Raw genomic sequence first — 20,737 nt, 5'->3', positions numbered from 1 at the left:
GTGAGTGAGGAAAAGAGGTCCTTTGGTTCTTTAGTTTCTCTCACCAACCTCTCACTTGCCACGTGGGCCCCTGCCTCTGAGCGATGAGTCCAGGTTCTGGAGCTGGCTGGACCTCTGCATCACCCTGCTATGTTGCACAAGCCCCCCAAGGATCAGGTTCCCATCCCGGGCTTCCTTGTCTGTCAATCACAGAGGTAGAAGCTAAAGAGATGTAAGTCCTCTTCTGCTCTAAAATTCTGTGATTCACAAAGAAACCCAAATTGAAACAAAAATAGCACTTCCTGGGGCCTGGGTGGCTCAGTCGGTTAAGTGTCCGACTTCAGCTCAGGTCATGATCTCAGAGTTCATGAGTTCAATCCCCACATCGGCCATCGGGCTGACAGCTCAGAGCCTGGAGCCTACTTCAGATTCTGTGTCTCCTCTCTCTCTCTGCCCCTCCCCCACTCATGCTCGCTCGCTCTCTCTCTCTCAAAAATAAATAAACATTAAAAAAATTCTCTAAAAATAGCATTTCCTTCTCTCAAACTGACAACCGTTGTTATTTAAAACAAAATAAAACATCGTCATTTTTCTGTGAGGATTCAGGCAAATGAGCATTCACGTGCCACTCCTGCTGGAGGAACCGTGAACTGGCACAACCTTATCTGAACACGAATGTCGCCGCAAGCAGAAACCTTTGAAGATGGGGTTAGCGTCTCTACACTGTCTTCTGTGTTCAGGTATTCATCTGAAGGAAATCAAAGTAAAGGACTGATGCTGAGGGCACGGATGTGATGAAGAACGTGGACTTGGGTCCGTAGGCCCATCCCCCACCCCCCTATGTGACCCTGGAGAAGTGACTTAACCTCTGCCTCTCTGTCTTCTATTCTGTACAAGTGGGATAGTAATAATACCTTCCTCTGGGGGCTGCTCTAAGGACAAGCAAGTACCTGTAAAATCCTAAGAGGAACACCAAACATATAGTAGGTGCCGAGGCATCTGATCTGTTATTAATATACAAGAAGGTTCACTGCAGCATTATGTATACCAAAACTTGCAAACAACTTAAATATCCAGATTTGGAGGAATAGTCAAATCATGTAGACACGTCGTTAAACTCAAATGTGATGCAGCCATTTAAGAAAATCACGTAAGGTACTGATGCCAGGAAAAGCACACAGAGCACTGGTGCAAACAAGCGCAGAGAAGTCGGACACCAAAGCAAACAGGCAGTACACCTGCCAATGTGAAAAAGAAAAACACACAAGTACATGCACAGAAATGCAAATTTAAAAGACTAGAAGGAAGGAAACCCAAGAACACAAGCCTGACTTTCAGGTGATTTTTGTTCTCTGTTTGATACTTTTCAATATATTCTTCAAGTGCCACCAAAGGGGTGTTCGTTTTATAAGCAGAAAACAGTAATTACTGTGGGCTTTTGTTTTGTTTTGCATTTGTATTTCAGGTTCTGAGTGTGAGATGCGGATGGCTACCATGTCTGTAAAGAACAGCACTTGCTTCAAGGTAGAGACATAAGGACATGCAGGGATCACCACGAAGCTCCCAGGGCTGGCTGTCAGGGCAATACTTCTGTAGCAACTAAAAGTAATGTTTTTTTCTTCTAAGATACTTCAGACTTCCTCCCTAAAAGTCTCTACTTACGTCAGTAACAACCATAGTGGCGGTATAAAGCAGCCATTCAATGAGCATGGCTTGTGTGCCAGGGTCTGTGCTCAGTCGCTCAAAATCATGACTTCGTATAAGCCTCGTTCAGCCTGTGTGTTTTTGCCATCTACAGAAGAGAACATTGAGGCTCCCAAGGGCAGTTTTACTAAAGGTAAAAGCTCAGTAAGTGACCAAGGCAGGCGCAGAAGCCAGGCCAAACTCATGTTCTTCCCTACTTGGCTACAACCCTCCTCCCCGCAATCCAAGTAGCACAAAAATGTTTTAAGAGACAAGCACTGGAGTGGCACTGTCAGGTCTAAAGCAGGAATAATGTGTGGAAATTTTGTTGGGCCAATGAATTGTGGGAGAAGTGAAAGTAGAAAGAGGCCTTTTAGAGCAAAGTGATTCTGGAGATAATTAACAAAACCAAAAGGTAAGCAAACTATAGGTTAGAGATAAAGAACTCTTCAGACTGCCATTCCTTCCCATACCCTCGTGCCAACGGAGCACAGATGTGGGATGTGTTCTAAAGCAAGAAGGTAAGATTCACTGCTGAGCTGGCAACAAGGAATAAAGTTGGAAGCCACCTTGGAAATCCAAAATGATACTTTTCCATTCATCCTGATGACAGTATGAAACCTCAGGGAGCTCTAACTGGTGGAGAGAAACATTATAATTATAGTAATATTCCAGTAGAGGTAAGGGAAGCCTCCAAGTTCATCTAGATTCCATTACTCCATTGAGATTTTCAACTCCACATTTCGGCAAACGTGGCTTAAATTTTTTATAGTTGCTTAGTTGAACTACAACTTAGTTGTAGTTGAACTACAATGTGCCTTTGAATGATTTTTGGTTAATTAGTGAATGTATCGCACAGTCATAAGCCATCCTCTGAGACTGTACAATCAGTGGCACTTACACTGAAGACATAAAATTCTAAGATGAAAACTGTCACCTGAACCCTATCGTGCCCCTACTAACTGCTTTTGCTGGTTAACTAAAGAAAGTAAAATGTTTACATAATAGCTGAGTCAACTTTGATCTTTGAGAGCTGGAGTCATCAATGCCAGCCCCTGAAGGTGCCTCCGTGTCTTTGGGCAATACAGAGAAGATACCAGAGGCACTTACCCGCACTGCTTCAGACTTTTTGTGAAACATCTCTTCCATGTTCTTTGCCAGCTTTTTCACCAGTTGGAGGCCATCGATTTCTTCTATGGCTACGTCTTTCTCATACTCTTTGTATTTCTGTAAGGAGGGAAGGCAACAAGAAAGGCATATAACAGCACACCTGTGATTCTGGAGCATACCTACTTACAAGGCATAAATAGGACCATCTCTCTTGGGTTTGGGGAGATTGGACTATATTTCGAAATTATTAAATCAACTAAGGAGAAATGTGAAAATTGGCTCTGGCTGTCTTAGAAACTTAACTAGCACCCAGGAAAGAAATGAAACAAAACCCTAAAGCAATCAAACTCTTTATCATCCGTCCTCTTCAGTTCTTGAAATCAACACTCTACACTTCGGACTTGACCGCACTCAGTCGTCCTGGAGGACTGCCCAGATTTGCTAGCTATCACACAGCCAACGCCACTAGAAACTGACTGTTCCAAATGTGTCATAAAATAAAAATGAAGAAATTCAACTCGTGTGTATGTTTGTGTGTGTGTGTGTGTGTGTGTGTGTGTGTGTGCTTTTTCCTTTGAACATCACAAACTTAATTTTTTCATGGCCAAAGACCAGGGATTTAGGGAAAGAGAGTTTCAAGGCTATGACTGTAATGTATAACTCCTGCAGGAGTCGGCAAAATATAATCCTTGGGCCAAATCTAATCCATCACCTATTTTTATAAATAAAGCTTTATTGGGACAAAACCACACCCATATGTTTATGTATTCAATCAAGTTTAATACTAACAACAGAGACCAGATGACCCACAAAGACTAAAATATTTACTGTTTTTTATAGAAAAAGTATGCCAACTCCTAAACTGGAATGGGAACTGAAGAAGGTCACATGGCAGAGCATCTTATAAACATTTTATAATGAGAGAATCCTTGCCATGGATTTTAGCATTTCAATTCCCTCTACTAAATGTTCATCGTGGACTTCTTATGTTATCCCCAATGAGCTCACAGAAAGGAGAATGTATCATAAGTACAAAAACCATAAAAACAATACTTTATATAAGATTTCATAATGTGTTCATCTGTTCATAAAAGACTGATTTAACCCATAATTTACTCAAACTCTCAAAGACTATTTTTCACTTAAAGCCTATCACATACTCTAGTGATTTATCTGTTGAAAGCAGCAGTTCTCAAAGTGATCCATGATCCCTGAGGATTCTCTGAGACCCTTTCAGGGGTCCCTCAAATTTTCCTTTTCCCCAACAGCATATCTATGTGAAGCCAGATTTTCTTCATAGATTTAAAAAAATCACAACAGACTGAAACAGAAACTGATATGAGGGTCTACCTGTTTTCTCGTAAACCATTAAAAAGATCTGCAAAAATGAAAAAAAAAAAAAAAAGAAGTACCACTCCTCTTTCTTTTTTTTGGGAAGACACAATTGTTTTTCATAAAATATGTTACTTATGTTAATATGTAATGAGTTTTTATGCTTGAATTCATTAATTTTTAAATGTGTCAGTTTTAATTTCTAATATGCCAAATATCCATAGATACAACCCACATTAGCAGAAGCTCTTAGGGGTCCTTAGTATTTTGTAAGAATGTAAAGGGGTCCTGGGGACCAGAAAGTTTGGTTTAACTAAAGATTTAATTTCATCCCCACTGGAAAGAAATATTGTTTATTAATAAATACCTCCCAAATGGGGTTTGAAATAACTTCAATGGCAGCAGGAATTTCTCACATTTACACAGCTTACAAAAGACTGGGAAACTAAAAATACTGGGGGCCTTACATTCACTTGTATTTGTTAGGAGAACCTGAACCACTTACTAGCCCGTCATGCCAAACTCCTACTTAGAAAAAACGAGGGGCTCCACATCTTATCTCAGCTTTAAAGACCTTGAGAGTCATTTCTGAAGAGGAAGATAGACTGACATTTTTAACAGGAGGATAATTTTTGAAATAAAAGTTTAGATTTTCTCCCCATTTCCTCTCTTTTACTTTAAAAAATGTACACTGAGAGGAGGCTGTTGTTCCTTGCTCAGAGAAAGGGAGTGTGTGTGTGTGTGTGTGTGTGTGTGTGTGTGTGTGTGTGTGTCACACAAAGTACTTCCCTTCCTAGCTTAGATTTCCAAGTCGATTGAGGCAATAATACTGGGTGCCGTGAAAAGACAAGAGCAGAGTTTGAGGACAGAGGGAATGACCCTATGGGAACGAACAGAAGAGAGAATTCTTCTGATCCCTCAGACTAAAATGAAGTCCCTGGAGTCTGAGGGCATCTGGCTCGTGTCCCCAGAGCCCAGCACTGAACACTGACAGAGCAGAGGTGAGGAGGGCAGGAAGGGACCCCCAGACTGGGCATTGGGAACTCTAACCTAAATATCAGGCCTAAGGGCCTGGTATTTCTGAGAATTAAGGTGAGCCTAAGGAAATATACAAAATGCTATTTAGACCACCTGAGTCTGGACCAAGACAGACATCTGCTAAGTTATTCGTAAGATGCTCAGTGCTGCTCCGCACTGTCCTATAATGTACCATGGGTTGTAAGTAACACATTTCTCCTTGCTGCCTGAAAATATCCATAAGCATCTTACATGTTTGTCTTGAGAGTCTCTCTTGCAGCTCACCTGGAAAACAACTCCTCCTTCTAGCTTTCCCTTCCTCTTCGACAAGTCTGTATTGGTTATCCAAGATGAGGGGGCTGTACCCTTCCTTTGAGCTCCAGAGCACTCTGTCCTCATCTCTCCTGGCACTATATAGCTCATGTGGCCTGCGGGGCAAGGACAGGCCCTTGTGATCACCCACAGCAGACACTCACAGGACTTCTCCGAAGGAAGCTTAATGCGAAACAATTTCAAAGTTACAGTACAAGGAAGATACAGGCAAGGGTACGGCTGCATTGTGCTCTGGTCCCATAAATGTGACCTCTCCACCCCTTGAGAGTCTAACTGGATTGGCGTGAGATGTGGGGCTCCAGCCAGCAGCCCAACTCCAGCTCAAGCTAACAGCGTCCTCTGGTGTACGAATAAAACTTCAATGACAATCACTGGAAACATTCCCTAAGTTCAAATGTAAGCCAATGCTTTTGGAGCCAAAAGTCCTGGGGGTTCTCTGCTGCCTGCCAGATGTGTTCCAAAAGCCAACAGCTGAGGCCAGCCTATACCCAAGGCTGATTCACTACCAAAAGTGCAAAGTTCAAGAAGCGAGTAAAATGAAACAAAATTGTCAATCTATTATTTACAGAGTCAGTGAAATAAATCTCTGTCTCCTGTAATTCTGTAACCGAAGGTGATCTAGAGGCTAAAGAAAAATAACACAGATTTCACAATGAGCCTTTACCTGAATCTTTTTTTACATAGGGCTCCATTATTCTGGCCATATCTGTTCCTTGCATGTGTTTTCTCCCAAGAGTCCTCTAGAAGGGAATGGATTTAACTCCACCAGCCCCCAAGTTTTCATGAGATCCTCCTACATCCTCTCTCCCTCTGAGTCTGCTCTGTGAAAAGGAGCCAGTCGCATTACGGAGGGCTGTCAGTCTCCCAGGGCCACTTGTGCCTGGTGACCTAGCTAAACAATCTCACAGAAAACTCTCTGCCGAGCTCAGGACGCCAGATCTGGGACAAACGCAACCACTCACTGGTTCCATTCCTCTGCCAGCCCAAGTCCTCTCCCTTCAGGACATGTGACAATGGGTCCTCCCTGCCAATGAGCCAAGCCTGTACTACTTTTTTTTTTTTTTTGTAAGTATAATATTGGTATAATTTTTTTTTTAATATATGAAATTTATTGTCAAATTGGTTTCCATACAACACCCAGTGCTCATCCCAACAGGTGCCCTCAATACCCATCACCCACCCTCCCCTCCCTCCCACCCCCCATCAACCCTCAGTTTGTTCTCAGTTTTTAACAGTCTCTTATGCTTTGGCTCTCTCCCACTCTAACCTCTTTTTTTTTTTTTTTTTTGTACTACTTTCTCCCCACCCTGGGGAAGTTCTCCCATAAGCAAAAAAAAAAAAAAAAAAAAAAATCCTACTTTTCAAGATGTGTTAATGCCTGTTGGAATTGGGTCAAACAACGTAATGCCTTACTCTTACCAGGAAACGTTACACTTTGCTGGAATCAAAGGATTCTGAAGAACAGAGAGAGTAACACAGTGACAGCCATTAACCAGTTGTAATAAGCACTTAGTAGCTTGGGATGGTCATGTGTATCAGAACCTTTAAGAATGTGCCTAGAGTAGGGCGCCTGGATGGCTCAGTCAGTTGAGCGTCCGACTTCGGCTCAGGTTATGATCTCGCGGTCTGTGAGTTCGAGACCTGTGTCAGGCTCTGCTGACAGCTCAGAGCCTGGAGCCTGCTTCGAATTCTGTGTCTGTCTCTCTGCCCCTCCCCTGCTCATGCTCTGTCTCTCTGTCCAAAATAAATTAATATTAAAAACAATTTAAAAAAAAGAATGTGCCTACTGTATAAAACCAAGCAATTTGACCTCCAGCAACTAGAAAGAGGAAGCTACAACAGTACAAGAGAATTCCACAGAGCCATCCCAAAATGTGTAAAGCAACGTAGGAACCGTGCACCCAGTATATTACAATATGTTCCAGACGATAATCAGTACCTTTTTGTTTTAAATTACTAATCTCCTGTATACACCCATACACAGGAACACCCTGCTACAAGGATACAGACAAATGCCATGTATTCACAGCTGGCTATATGATTACCCAGGATTTTTTTTCTTCCTTTTCTTGCTTACCTGTATTTTCTAATTTTTACAATGAACATACTATTTTGGAAATTAGAAAATATAAAAGTTGTAGTTATGTGCGAACAGCATATGGACACCTAATAAACAGATTTCTTTAGGGAAATGTGGTCCCAATTAGAATCTGTGTAATTAAGCGGCGTGTCTTCATTAGCAGAACCTAAGGAAGTCAGTAAAATGAGTCCTCTGTGTACCACAGGCTCAGCACGGTGCCGGAAGCTTTTCACATATTAATTTGTCTAATACTCACAGCCACCCTGAGAGGTAGGTATTATCCCCAAATTGCAGATGGAGAACTGAGGCACGGAGAGGTTTAGTCAGGAGTTGGAAGCCAAATGGTCGGAGTGAATTTTAAACCTATTGAGGTCTGACTTCTAATCGCTTGGTCTTTTGAACTTGGGGATAGGGATAAAGGACAGGCAGTCTAAATATTTGCAAACTTATTTCAGAGGGCCCATTTGACTGTTGTGCTAACCCCCTGTCTCAGTGCTATTGTAGCCAAAGGTGGCTTGGACTCACCAAGAGAGTCAAATACCAAACCCCGACGACCTGCCCTGTCCAATGACGGCTGCAGCTCTTCCCAGGCTCCCCCAGGGGAGCAAAAGCCATGCAGCCAGGGTACCCTGGACACCACAGCAGGGGGCTCTGTCCCTCCCAGGGCCCCTCAGGGGGTGAGCTTGGAGCCCGGCCTCAAAGGAGCAGACACAGCTCTTGACAATGAAAATATCTGGAGAGAGAGAAACACGCCCACTCTGAAATGAGCCCCGGAGCCTTAATTATGAATTACTCCTTGGCTGTGTTTGGGTTACAAAACGTCTTTTGTTCTCCAAGGTACCAAGAAAGACCTGGAGGCAAATCACCCCCAAACTCCTTTTTCTCCAGGGTCTGCCTCCCCACACAGCTGTGTAGGCAGTGGCACTTTATTTCCTAGAGCTTCAAGGACTGCACCAGCAATTATATCTGTTTCATATGAAAGCAGCAGCCCTTCAGCTGGGAAAAAGAGTCAGGGAAGGGTCAGCAGTTCCCTGTAAACACACAAAGGAAGGCAGAGGAAAAGACAGGACACAGAAGAGATGCCATGCCACCTCATTAAAAACTCAGGCCAGGCTGGATTTGAATCCTGTCTCCAGCACATTTCATTTGTTCTGCAAACTTCTCTTTTGTGTCTCTGGTATGTCAGGCAGGGTACTAGACACCAAGCACAATGATGAGTAGAGCCAAGTTGCAGACAGCTGGCAGCCTATTGGTCAGGAGTGTTCTGCTGAGTAAACAGGTTAATAAGACACATCATGGTAAGTACCCGGATGGGGAGGTAAAGGCAGTGACTCCCTTCTTGCTGGGCCTTTAATGGATAGCAAGGCTGGGAAGGTCGGAGACAAAACAGGCGATGAGCATGCCAGGAAGAGGGAGTAGCAGGGATGGAGGTCCAGGGACAAGAGGCTGCCTGGAGCTCAAGGAACCACCCACCCCCTGCCCCCTATTTCCACTTCACTGGTGCATGGGTGGACAAAGAAAGGGCTCTGCTGAGAGACGAGGCCAAAGAAGTAAGCACAGCCGGGCCATTAAGGGAGTGTGCTAGGATTAAGAGTTTGGACCTTATTCTCATTTGGGGAGGTGGAAGGTACATGAAAGTAGGTAGGGTATGGAGACAGGCTAGACCCCACCCTGGAAGGATTCAAGGGTGGGAGGGACTCAGCAATTGGATGTGTGCTTTTGAAAAACTTTAGTGTGCAAAAAGGGGAGGAAGGAGGTAAAACTGGATGCAGAAAGGGAGTTGAGGGGCTTAAGTGGTTGGGATATGGGAGACGGAGCTGCAAAGAGGCCACAAGAAGCTGAGGGATGGAGAGACTTGATCCCTGGAAGGTATCAAGAGGGCTGACGGCCGGATGCAGCAGCAGCCTGGGCTGGCTGGCCACGTCATTTCCAGGAAATCGCCGAACCTCCTGGGCTTCGAGTCTCCTCTGAGTCTCCTCAGTCAGAGAGCCCGGGATCCTCATGCCCTTCTTCCAGGGCCGCTGGAGGGGGCTACTGGGAGGAAGTCTGTGAAAGCCCCCGGAGCAGTGACTGCACATAATACCCACTCCAAATCCTAATGCTCCCCTGGTTTTCCCTCTTGGCATTTCTGCTACGGAAGATAGTAGCGTGTGTTGTATTTTCACATGAGCGCTTTCTGGAACTGAAGTTCTTAACGTAAGAAATAAATTTCAACAGGTTGGTTGATGGTATCACGACTCTTTGCTGGGCCACCTCCAGCCTCTGGGTCTCCTCCTGGCTTGAGGCGGTAGCCAGAGATGCCTGAACAACACAGCCTGTAGCTTTAGCCAAGACCAGGGTGGAGGCAGAACACAGCCCTCCCCCAAGAACACCTCTCTGCATTAATGTCACAGAAGGAGAGCAAGCCTGAGACTTTTTATTCCCTCTGTCACAAGAGAACATCTGAAGCTTCCATTCCTTCTGTTAGCAGAATCAGCATTTGGCAAGAAATCTTGTGATGAGCCAAGAACATTCATCATTTGAGAAGGGAGACACAGAAATGCATTATTTCTGCAGCATCTATTTTGCCAGATCATTTCACACAAACACCAGGAAGAGAAAAGCACTGCTTCACTGTCAGAGCACTTAATGTTGTTCATACATTTAGGTCATTTTTTTCCTACGTGACAACTGCATATCTAGAAGTGAGTCACCTGGAACAGCCCCCAAAGAGGGGGCTCCGGTTAGGAGACTTCTGGCCAGTCACGTTAACTGGGATAAGAGCCAAACATGAAGAGGGGCTCTGAGTACCTCTGTAACACCAGCAACAAAATGGCTCACGCAGAAGACGGATGTAAGGGATTGCCCTGGGCCAAAGAGCTGGTGCATCCGAACATGGTCTCTTGGCCAAATTTTCTCACCAGACACTTGAGATTCCATCTCTAGTTCAGCATAATTCAACCACTGGATGAAGACTGGCAGAATGTCCAGGGGAGGGGATGGCAAGAGAATCTGGGGAGCTTACTCAAGCTCATGACTTGAGAGAAATTCTGAGAAACTGGCCTGCTTCTCCAACCCTCCCCTCAGCCTCCAGCACTTCCCTTGAAATCCCCTGACCCAGATCCCCCGGTAAACCCTGTTACTTGGAAAGCACCCTGGAGAGAGGCTAAGCCCAGAACCCTTCAAGGTGACTTGTTAACATAAGAGCAGAAGATACTCTATGTTCCTACCGTAAGGTTCAATTCTCGATCTTATTCTCATTCCTTCCAGCTCTGAAACAGCCACAGTACAGGAGCTAAACTCATTAAACCAATCATTTAAATAAGGATCACACCAACACAAAAAAAGAACCTCAACTGAACTCACTGCTATTTTCATTCATTCAACAAATATTTGGAAATAGCCTACCATGTGCCAGGCGGGTGGAGAGAGTGGGGGACTATTGACAAATGCATGTGTTCCCTTGGGGTATAAGGAAGCCAACTTTTGGTTCATTTTCCTAAAAATACAGAATAAACAAGTTGGAACTGAGCTGCATGGGTCATTTCAATCTAAACTAGAGCCCCGATAGCCCACCTAGTCATTCTGTGCAGGTCTCCATCCGAGGTCACACTGTCTGCACTGCAGCTACATCATGTCTGCTGTATGTGGGAGGGTGTTGTGTGTCTCCTACTGAGCCCATAACAGTCTATAAAGCACAAACATATATTTCTCCTTGAAGAGGGAGGGTGAGTACCAGGAAGTATGCACAAACCACAAGTCCTACAAACAATGAAAGCTTGGCCAGGAATAGGAAGGACATCAGAGTCATCAGGGAGGAGAGAGGTCCCAGGGAAGGATATAAAACAATGCATTCGCCCAGGGTCACAGGCAAGGGATGACTGTCCAGCATGTATAATTCCTTGCCTCTTGAGAAAAGAAGTCTATGAAGTATGCTATTAATGTACTGAGACAGTCATGAGCTGTCACAAGATGGCTGATAAACAGAGGCAGGACATCTGTGACCCAGGTTGGATGCATAGTGGAAACAATGGTAGGTTGGGGCGGGGGGGAAGGGAAGGAAAAGTCTCTGTAGACTGTATGCAAACTCATCAGATATCCCTCCAATGGGAGAAACTGATTCAGCTCCTGCTGTCTCCTCAGTCTTACTCGCAGCAAAGATGGAGAACCACGATGGGATGGGTAAGAAAAATCTACGTGGATTTTGCTGGACTACTCTTGATTTTGGAACCTGGTAGCAGCATCCTGCTTGGCTTAGAATCGCTCGCTGGGGTTTAAGACACAGGAAGATCAACAACACGAATACCACTTGCTAGACAGTTTGACATGGGGCTAGGATCGGGGATTTTCCAGCCAGGTGCACTAGGCTCTGTGCTAATGTTACCACTCACTGGCTATGTGACAAGCTGCTCAGTCTCCATCAGCTCCATTCCTTCATCGGTAAAGGGGATGATACCAGACCTCATAGTGTGCTTAGGGTGATCAAGTGGGGTCAAGTGTGTAAAGCACCCAGCAGGATGCTGGCCACAGAGGAATGTACTCAAAAAATGGTGATGGTGTTGGCAGAGGTGGGAATAAATTCTGACATTTGCTCTATAACTTCTGCAAATGATCATTCTCTTGCCTCAACAACAAGAAGAAACTCTGAACTGACATTCACAGTCTAATCGATGAACTAGCCCTGAAGGCTGATCCGGGCAGTGGCATTTTTCAAACACCTTCCCAAGGCACTGAGGGGTCTTCAACAGTAACTCTTTGGGGAATGGCTCCCTGCTGGCAGGAACTAGATGCTTGAAGTCTATTTGCATAGTGGAAATGACAGTTTCAGATATGTTACTAAAGGTGTTGCAATAAAAACTAATCATCTACAATTTTTGGATTCTCTCCTTATAGGCAGTGTCATTTTCTTATTATGACATAAATGTACTTACTATTCCTCTCGACTCAATTATTGCATACAGAAGTGTCACTTCAAAATACAACACTCCAAAGTAATTATGCTTCCAAGTAAATATATCTCCAAAGCCTTTAAGCTGATGTTAGGAACGCTTCTTCTTAACCATAACAACGAACCCAACTGAATTCATGGAACTCTAGGTCGCAAAAGGATATTTTTCTATTTGAAAGTGAAAAGTGCCGTTTTGTACAAATAACTCTGTTTCACACAGGTATTCCAATCAGTGTCTCCAAGGTCCAAAAAATACCCACGATAAATGCAGTGCTCTTCCAGACCTAGGTAAGTGAGGAAAATGCTTACAGGATACAATTTTTTGTTGTCAAAGCCATCAGAACAAGAGACAACTTGCATAAGAAGAGACCCTGTTTAGGAAGTGACAGAAGGAGGAGAAGACAGGGCACTAAATTACCACCCAAAGAACAAAATAGAGAGCAGGCAGGGAGCAGCTGGCCTCCAACGTCTGCAGGGCTGCAGAAAACGGAGACCACCTGTGGGATCGAACGATCACCTGCACGTAGTTCTTGCTCTCTGGGGAGAAAAGCATGGCTATGGACCGCCACTGAAGGCAGCAGAGTTTTCTCAATATGTTATTAAGAACCTCCAGCTGGGAGATGGAGGTTGTGGTCTGGTCTAAATTACTTCTCAAGGTGCCTTCTGGTACTCACCTCAAAGAAGCACTGCCCAAGAACTACCAGGGCCCCCCACCTGAGTGTCACTGGAGTCCCTGTTCCCAGCTAGCTGTTTGGAGCGCCCTCCATTAAATCACAGAGTTCTGGAGACACTGCTCCTTAGAACAGCGGCTCTGCAGTGGGTGGTCTCTGACAGATTTCTCGTACTTTCAGACTGTCAGCTCCTGAATTAAAAGATGGATATCTCTCCTCTCCCTGTTTTACCGTCTATGCTCCTTTTTTTTTTAACCTTGGTAAGTCTCATAAGCTTTTACTGTTCAACACAGTCAACTGGACAAATGCCACTGATAAATTTTAGCTCCGTGGTGATAAAACTGAGTGTGAATGCTGCATTAGATTCCTGTTTTATATGAGGGAAATTAAGTCAGAGGCAAGCTACTAAACCAGCTGTTGCTATGACTGTCCTTGCCCTAGCATGGTGGCATAACATACGGCTTGAAAAATGGGAAACTCACCTGTCTACTGAACAAAATCAAATGGACTCAGTGCTTATTTTTAAAAAATCCAGTTCCTGGGTATTTTCTGGATTATTGCACGGGGATCTGAGGCTCTGAAATGCAAACATTATGCTGCGCCTACATCCTCACAACACTAAATACCAAAATGATGACTACAGGTCCATGTGTGTTAGAGAGAAAAATCTCATTGTATGCATTCACGACTGTTTTATGTATGCCAACGAATTTAAATACAGCCAAGCCACAAATAATACATTACTTTACAAAGCCGGACTACTTGAGATAGATTATTTTCTCCAGCCTACTCTTTTCAAACACAGTGTTCTAATGTTCCAAGTTAAAAGAATTCATCCTTCCTGCTCCCCAAGGATCAGAGGGAATAGCAACAACAGTGACAATAATAATAATTTATTTTTAATAATAACAACCAGCATTTATTGAGCACTTAACTTTCAGTCAGATTGGTATTGTTCTCTCCCACTTTACAGAGACATTAGCCAAGTTACCAAGGTTATACTACCGGTAAGTGGTTAGATGAATTAGAGGGACAGGAGTTACTATAACAAAAATATCTCAAAACCTCAGGGGCTTAACGCAATAGACATTTATTTCGTGTTCATGTAACCAACCGTTCCTTGTCTTCAGTTTTCCACGTAGTGATTTAAGGACCCAGGACCCTCCCATTGTGCGTCTCAGCTCTCCCCTCAGACCTTGGAATCTCCTGCATTCAGCCAGCAGATGGGAAGAGAGGGTGTGGAGAAGGACACGCCTGCTTCCTCACTCCGAAGCCTGGAAGCGACATGCATCAGCCCTGCTCACCTTCCACTGGCACTTACTGGCCATACAGCCCACCCCGATGTACCAGAGCCCGGGAAACGAACTGGTGGCTTCGGAGCCATATCCAGGCTTTAAGTCGAACTGTGGAAATGGACGCTTAAATCTTCCAGGATCTGTGAGCTCTCTGTGCTGCTGTCACGGAGCCAGGATTCGAACCCAGGCAGCATGGCCCCAGAGTCTATACTCTCAACCACCACACTTCAGTTTAAAAGCTTGATAAACTGGAAATAGATGAAACCTCCGATTAAAACTTGGCTGGGAACCATCTACAAGATGGATAATTTGGAGCTGGCACAATCAAGTCACAATCTACAGAAAGGATAATATGACCCAACCACTTGTATGTGTAATTACGGTCAGGCTCAGATGTTAAAGGCCAAGATATTGCAACACAGAAAGGAACACACCATAAACAATTCTTAGACCTTCTGTCCGATTTCCTTAATCCCAGCTCAAATAAAACTGCTATTTGAATAACACCAGTGACCTTCTCTAGCATATGATATTAGTTGTCCAGGCACCACAAAAGTTAATTGGCTTAACTAAAGTCTCTTTAATTCTATATCCAAGATGTCCTGGAAATCGAAGGCAATCAATGAATGAGTCTGCAAGATCTGTAACAAGCTTAGAGCTAATACTATTTGCAGCTGCTCAAGTGGTTTCTGTACTTAACAGAGCCAGAAGCTGGAATGAGGGTTAGGACGCTGCATCCGAATGAACCTTTAACTCCATCAACTCCAAACTGAACACAGGCTCTGGTTTATGGCACAGCTAGACCCTAGCTCTTCATTGGGGAATTTAGAGAAACGTGGTGGGATCGTGCTTAACAGTCTGAACCAGCCCTCTGTCCTGCTGAAAGGAAGAGCTAAAAACTCAGTCTCCCTCTTCATGGTGGAAAGCTTCCCCTGTAGAAAGGTTGGGGAGATTCTGTTCCCTACTGCTGAGGTCAGACGCTAAGAGAAAACGGTCCAGAGCATCAGCATTCTCCGTGGAAACATCTCTTTGCCTCACATTTGCCCACAGATGCTCTACGAGTTTGCAGCAGGTGACACCCCATTTTATCCACCATAAACAGTTTCAAAAATTGAAGGCGTCACAGCAGAACCACCCCTATGCTGAAATGCAAGACATAATCAGAGCCTTTGAGGAGTTTAGCTGTCCCTAACTTCACCACCACTGATTTTTTTTTACATACTTCGCCAAGCCCGGCACATAGCGCTTCTTTCCAATATTTTTATTTTTTTTATTTTTTATTTTTTATTTTTTAAAATTTACATCCAAATTAGCATACAGTGCAACAATGATTTCAGGAGTAGATTCCTTAGTGCCCCTTACCCATTTAGCCCATCCCCCCTCCCACAACCGCTCCAGCAACCCTCAGTTTGTTCTCCATATTTATGAGTCTCTTATGTTTTGCCCCCTCCCTGTTTTTATATTATTTTTGTTTCCCTTCCCTTATGTTCATCTGTTTTGTCTCTTAAAGTCCTCATATGAGTGAAGTCATATGATATTTGTCTTTCTCTAATTTCGCTTATCATAATACCCTCCAGTTCCATCCACGTAGTTGCAAATGGCAAGATTTCATTCTTTTTGATTGCTGAGTAATACCCCATTGTATATATATACCATATCTTCTTTATCCATTCATCCATCGATGGACATTTGGGCTCCTTCCATACTTTGGCTATTGTTGATAGTGCTGCTATAAACATCTCCCCAATATTTTTAAACTCACAGTGTTTGAATCCGACAGAAACTGAGGAATAATCCGTTTCAGAAGCCACTAACTCAAACGTTCCCAGAGGAACGGGTCATATAGGTGAGGGAAGGAAGGTAGGCTGGGGTCTGTGGCAAAGGGCAGAGTTTCTGTCCCACCCTTAAATGGTGGTTACATTTCGGCTTCTGCTGATCTTTGTGGGGAGAGGGGCACCCTGTGGTTACCCGATCCTGTATTTGTTAAGAGATGCCAGAAATCTATGTTTTTATGTGAAATCTGCCCCTGACTCTGTTTCTTCGAACACTCTGAGACCCAGAGAAAACGTCTCTAACTATCTTCCTCCCCAGACATCTTCACGTGAGGAGACCGAGACAGAATAACAAGGGCGTGCATCTCCTACAGGCAGTGATGTGCTAGAGTGTGCAGACTATTTCCTGGCATCTATCACTAACCCTTGAAGCAGGCACTGATATGATCTCTACTGTAATATGAGTGTGACGCACGGACACGGCAGCAGCCAGCCCAGGCTCATAAGGGACAGATGTCCACCTCCTGTCTTACCAGCATCCCAGCCAGGGGGAACAAGAGCTAGGGGTCCTCCTCCTCACCATTTGGGTCCCCTGGGGCTCAGAACCTGAGGCTGGCTTACCTTAGAGATCCCCATTTATGGCCGAAAGCATTGGATTCCTCAGGGTTGCTAGGCACGGAAATGAGGCCCTGAAACTGAGGAATCTAGACAGGATGAAGGAAGCCCACACATTTCCTCCCGAAATAGGGTTTTTTCCCGTGGTGGTTTGAAGAGTCCTAGAGAATGTTAACTAATGTTTCCTCTCCTCTCCCTTTCCCTCCCTCCCTCTCTCTCTCTCTCTCTCTCTCTCTCTCTCACACACACACACACACACACACACACACAATCACTATGCTACCAGTATTTTCTCTCCTAAGATGTATTTAGGAAAATATAAGGAAATCAATCAATACATCCACCTCACCCACCTTATTCTTATTGCCATCATATGATGTGCCTTTAAGATGGAGACTTGTAGTGGTTTGGCGGGGGGGAGGGGGGCGGGGAGTGCTGCGCTAGCATTTGGTGAATCCTACTGACCCCCTTCTCAGAATGATACATTTAGATGAGAAAAAGAAAACACACAGGGAGGAAGCCAATGATATGGATTTTCAGTTTTCGAAATGTTTACAACATAAATTTGTGATGCAGTAATGCCCGTGTTTCTTCATCGGTGCCTTAAATAACAAGATCTAGTGGTGAGTCTGTAGCTGTCATATCATCAGTGTCAAGAATGAGTGCCAACAGCAAGGAGATATCTGCATGGACTATGATATAAAATGAAAATATCTATGATTTCTGTCAATGACTAAGTCACAGGCACCACTGTGGCTTGTTACCTACACTTGTAAGATAAAGCAGTACATTTCAGTTGGAGGTTAGTGAAAATAAAAGATGTCTCCTTTTCCACCTAAGTTCAGAGCCTCCTGCACTCTCTCTAAGGCGTGAACACAGGTTAGCACCTGTACATACTACCCAAGAGTAGCAAGAGGTCCCAGGCAAGGTCAGCTGATGTGCAGCTGGTGACAGGGCATCTGCCCCAATTCACATGCAGCATCAGAACGTACAATCCCTGTTGACTGCTAGTCTCTGTCACGTGCATGTACCGCCTGGTCATTAGCATATATTTACAATCCAATTTAAGATTTCTCTATATTAAACATATACATCAAATTGCGGGCATTTCCTGTAATGATTAATTCTAGCAGATGGCTCTGCTGTCTATGTAAGTGAAGATCATGGTTTATGAGTTTCTCTGGGTGCTCTGTCAATAAATGATGATTTCTCAAATGGATCAGGGAAGGGTAAACACTAAACTGGAAACAATATTTATCTCAGGCCATGGTGTTAGAGCAGAATTGATGAGAATGATAATTTTCTTCCCTATATACTACTGGGTTATTAGAATTCTTCACAAAGACCATATATTCATGTATTACTTGTGTGATTAAAAATATATAAAGTGTCAAGTTCAAAGAAATTTAGTAATCACTGACATAAAAGTATAATAAATGCCTCATAACATGCAAAAGGGAATATGACTAACTCAGAAGGCTGCATGCAAGACATGAATTAAACAACCCACTGGAAAAGCTGGCCTTTGTCCACAGCTACAAGATGCCTATGTCAGAAACTATTTCACCCAATGTGTACTATCATAGAAATCTGCTCATGAACTAATGCTAAGTGAAGTGAATGATGTTTATAACTAAAGTCATGTAAAAACCCAAAGCAAAAGACAGTCAGAGGGGCCACAACAAAATTTTAACCATGGCTGGGGTAAGTGGCAGAGTTTTGGTTCAATTTTTCCAGTTTTCTAAATTTGTTACATGATACTCCTTTTCAAATGGGAAGAAGCAAAGTCTAAGATGGTGAAAAAATAGACAGGTAAGGGTGGATTCCAGTCCAGGCAGGCTGGCTCCAGAACTCATGTTCTGACCTCCCCAAATCACTCTCCTAACATAGTTGAAGGTAAAATGAGACTTTTTCTTATTATAAAAGCAAAATGTTCTCACTGTAGGAAGATCAGAAGGTAGATTATAAGCAAATAGAAAACAAATAAACAGACAAAACAAACCCTTAATCCCACTATCCCAAAATACCACGGTTCCACAGTGTAGCCTGTGGTTTATATCCTTACAGATTCTTTCTTTTTTTTTTTTTCTTTCTTTTGTTTGAGGGAGAGAGAGAGAGAAAGAGCATGAGCGTGCACAAGAAGGGGAGAGGCAGAGGGAGAGGGAGAGGGAGACAGAGAATCTTAAACAGGCTCCACACTCAAAGCAGAGCCTGATGCAGGACTCCATCTCACAACAGTGAGCTCATGACCTAAGCAGAAATCAAGAGCTGGATGCTTAGCTGACTGGGCCACCCAGATGCCCCCTTACAGACTCTTTTAATGCAGAAGTATAATTGTTTCTTTACAACCAAAGTGAGAGCATCCTGTAGATGACAACAGGATATATTTTCTAATTATTCCCCCAGAAATCTTAAGTATAAAATAGTTCATCCTTTGAACCACCAAAATAAAGAAGGGGAGTGTTCAGGGGTCCGACAACCCCAGCTCTCACTGGAATACATTGGGACCCTCGGGCCCTTGGGGTCAAGATAGTGAAATATGGGCCTCTCACAAAAGAGGAGGGTTACATTGAGAGCAGTGGTTCTAAACTAGAGGCCATTTTGTCCCCCAGGAACATCTGGCAGTATCCGGAAACACTGTGTGTTTTCACAACTGAAAGGGGGTTGTAGGAAGATGCTGCTACTGGTAGCCAGCGGTGTAGGCTAATATGCTGCTAAACATCCTACAAAACACAGGGTAATCCCCACAACAAAGAATTATCCAGACAAATACGTCCACACGAAGAGGTTGTAAAAGCCTGGATTAGAGAATTGTTTTCAATATGAATGCATGTAATGCAAATCCTGATGACCATCACCAAGCCCAATCTCCCTCCAAACGCTGAATTTCCATCCAATGCATCCTGGACAAGTGGCCCCTGGACTCTTCCAAGGAGCCTCTTGCAGCCCACTCTGGGCAGCGCTGAGCACAAGCAACAGAAAATGTTCTCAACTTGAACTCTCTCTGCCCCTGCTGTAATAGCTGCCTTTAGAACCCAGTTATGCTAACTGGTTACACAAACCAAGTCTCATCCTGCCTTGAAATATTCTAGAAGAGAGATGAGGAGGTCTTATGGCATAAGGGTAAGAGCACAGACTAACTGGAGGAGAATCCCAACTCTACCACTTACTCTCCACTCACTCTCCATGGGCCCTCAGAAAAGATGTCATGGCTATCCTCTGCCTCAGTTTCTTCATCTGAAAAACGGGGGTAATAATAACAATGATCTCATGGGGTTGTTATGGACATGACATGAGTTTCCTTATATACAGTGTTCATAGCAGTACTTGGCACCATCTGCTGCCTGTGTCACCTGTTTTTTCACGGTAAATACAGTCCCCATGATCTGTCAGGGGACAATGGACTCTAGACTCCTCTTGCCACCCTGTTTGTCCCCGTCCCTCTTCAAACCTGGAGCCTGCATCTTCCGACTGCACGTCTTGGGTCTGGTCAGGGCCCAGTGCAATGCTGTCTTCTCTGCTCTACCCCATTAGCACCATCAGGGCACCTTGGACAGCACTAGTTCTGGGGCAGCCGCTGGCCTCACCACATTTTATAGCCCCATGTGGGCACAAAGCAGGCACACCACAAAACAGGTGAGCTGCAAAGAATCTTCAGAGACCTGTAAGCTACTAAGTCAAGGCTTCTTGGAAGCGACTGGCCTTCAGATAGGCTCTTATGATAAGGACCGTGAATGGCAGAAAAAAGACAGAGAGCACCTGGATTCCTGGAGCAGAGAACCTGAAGTCACTGACGAGGCTGACAGCAGATGAACTGACTTTTTGCCCCAAGTCAACCACCTACTCAATCATGCTAGCAGCTAACAATGGCCGAGCCCAGCCTCTGAGCTAGGCCTCCTGCCAAGTGTTTTCATGCCCCATTG

At 44.1% G+C, this 20,737-nt stretch overlaps 1 protein-coding gene across 1 annotated transcript in view; it reads right to left on the bottom strand.

The window, feature by feature from the left end:
* CACNA2D3 (calcium voltage-gated channel auxiliary subunit alpha2delta 3) overlaps positions 1-20,737 on the bottom strand; it is an 858,555-nt gene that overhangs the window by 677,789 nt on the left and 160,029 nt on the right. The window contains exon 3 of the mRNA XM_042979174.1: positions 2,773-2,889. Within this exon, the coding sequence (XP_042835108.1) occupies positions 2,773-2,889 (117 nt within the window). The remainder of the gene's footprint in view (positions 1-2,772; positions 2,890-20,737) is intronic.

The sequence above is a fragment of the Panthera tigris genome, chromosome A2, assembly GCF_018350195.1.
Source record: "Panthera tigris isolate Pti1 chromosome A2, P.tigris_Pti1_mat1.1, whole genome shotgun sequence".
Lineage (NCBI taxonomy): Eukaryota > Metazoa > Chordata > Mammalia > Carnivora > Felidae > Panthera > Panthera tigris.
Note: the sequence above shows the minus strand (reverse complement) of the source record. Positions and strands in the feature narration are given on the sequence as shown.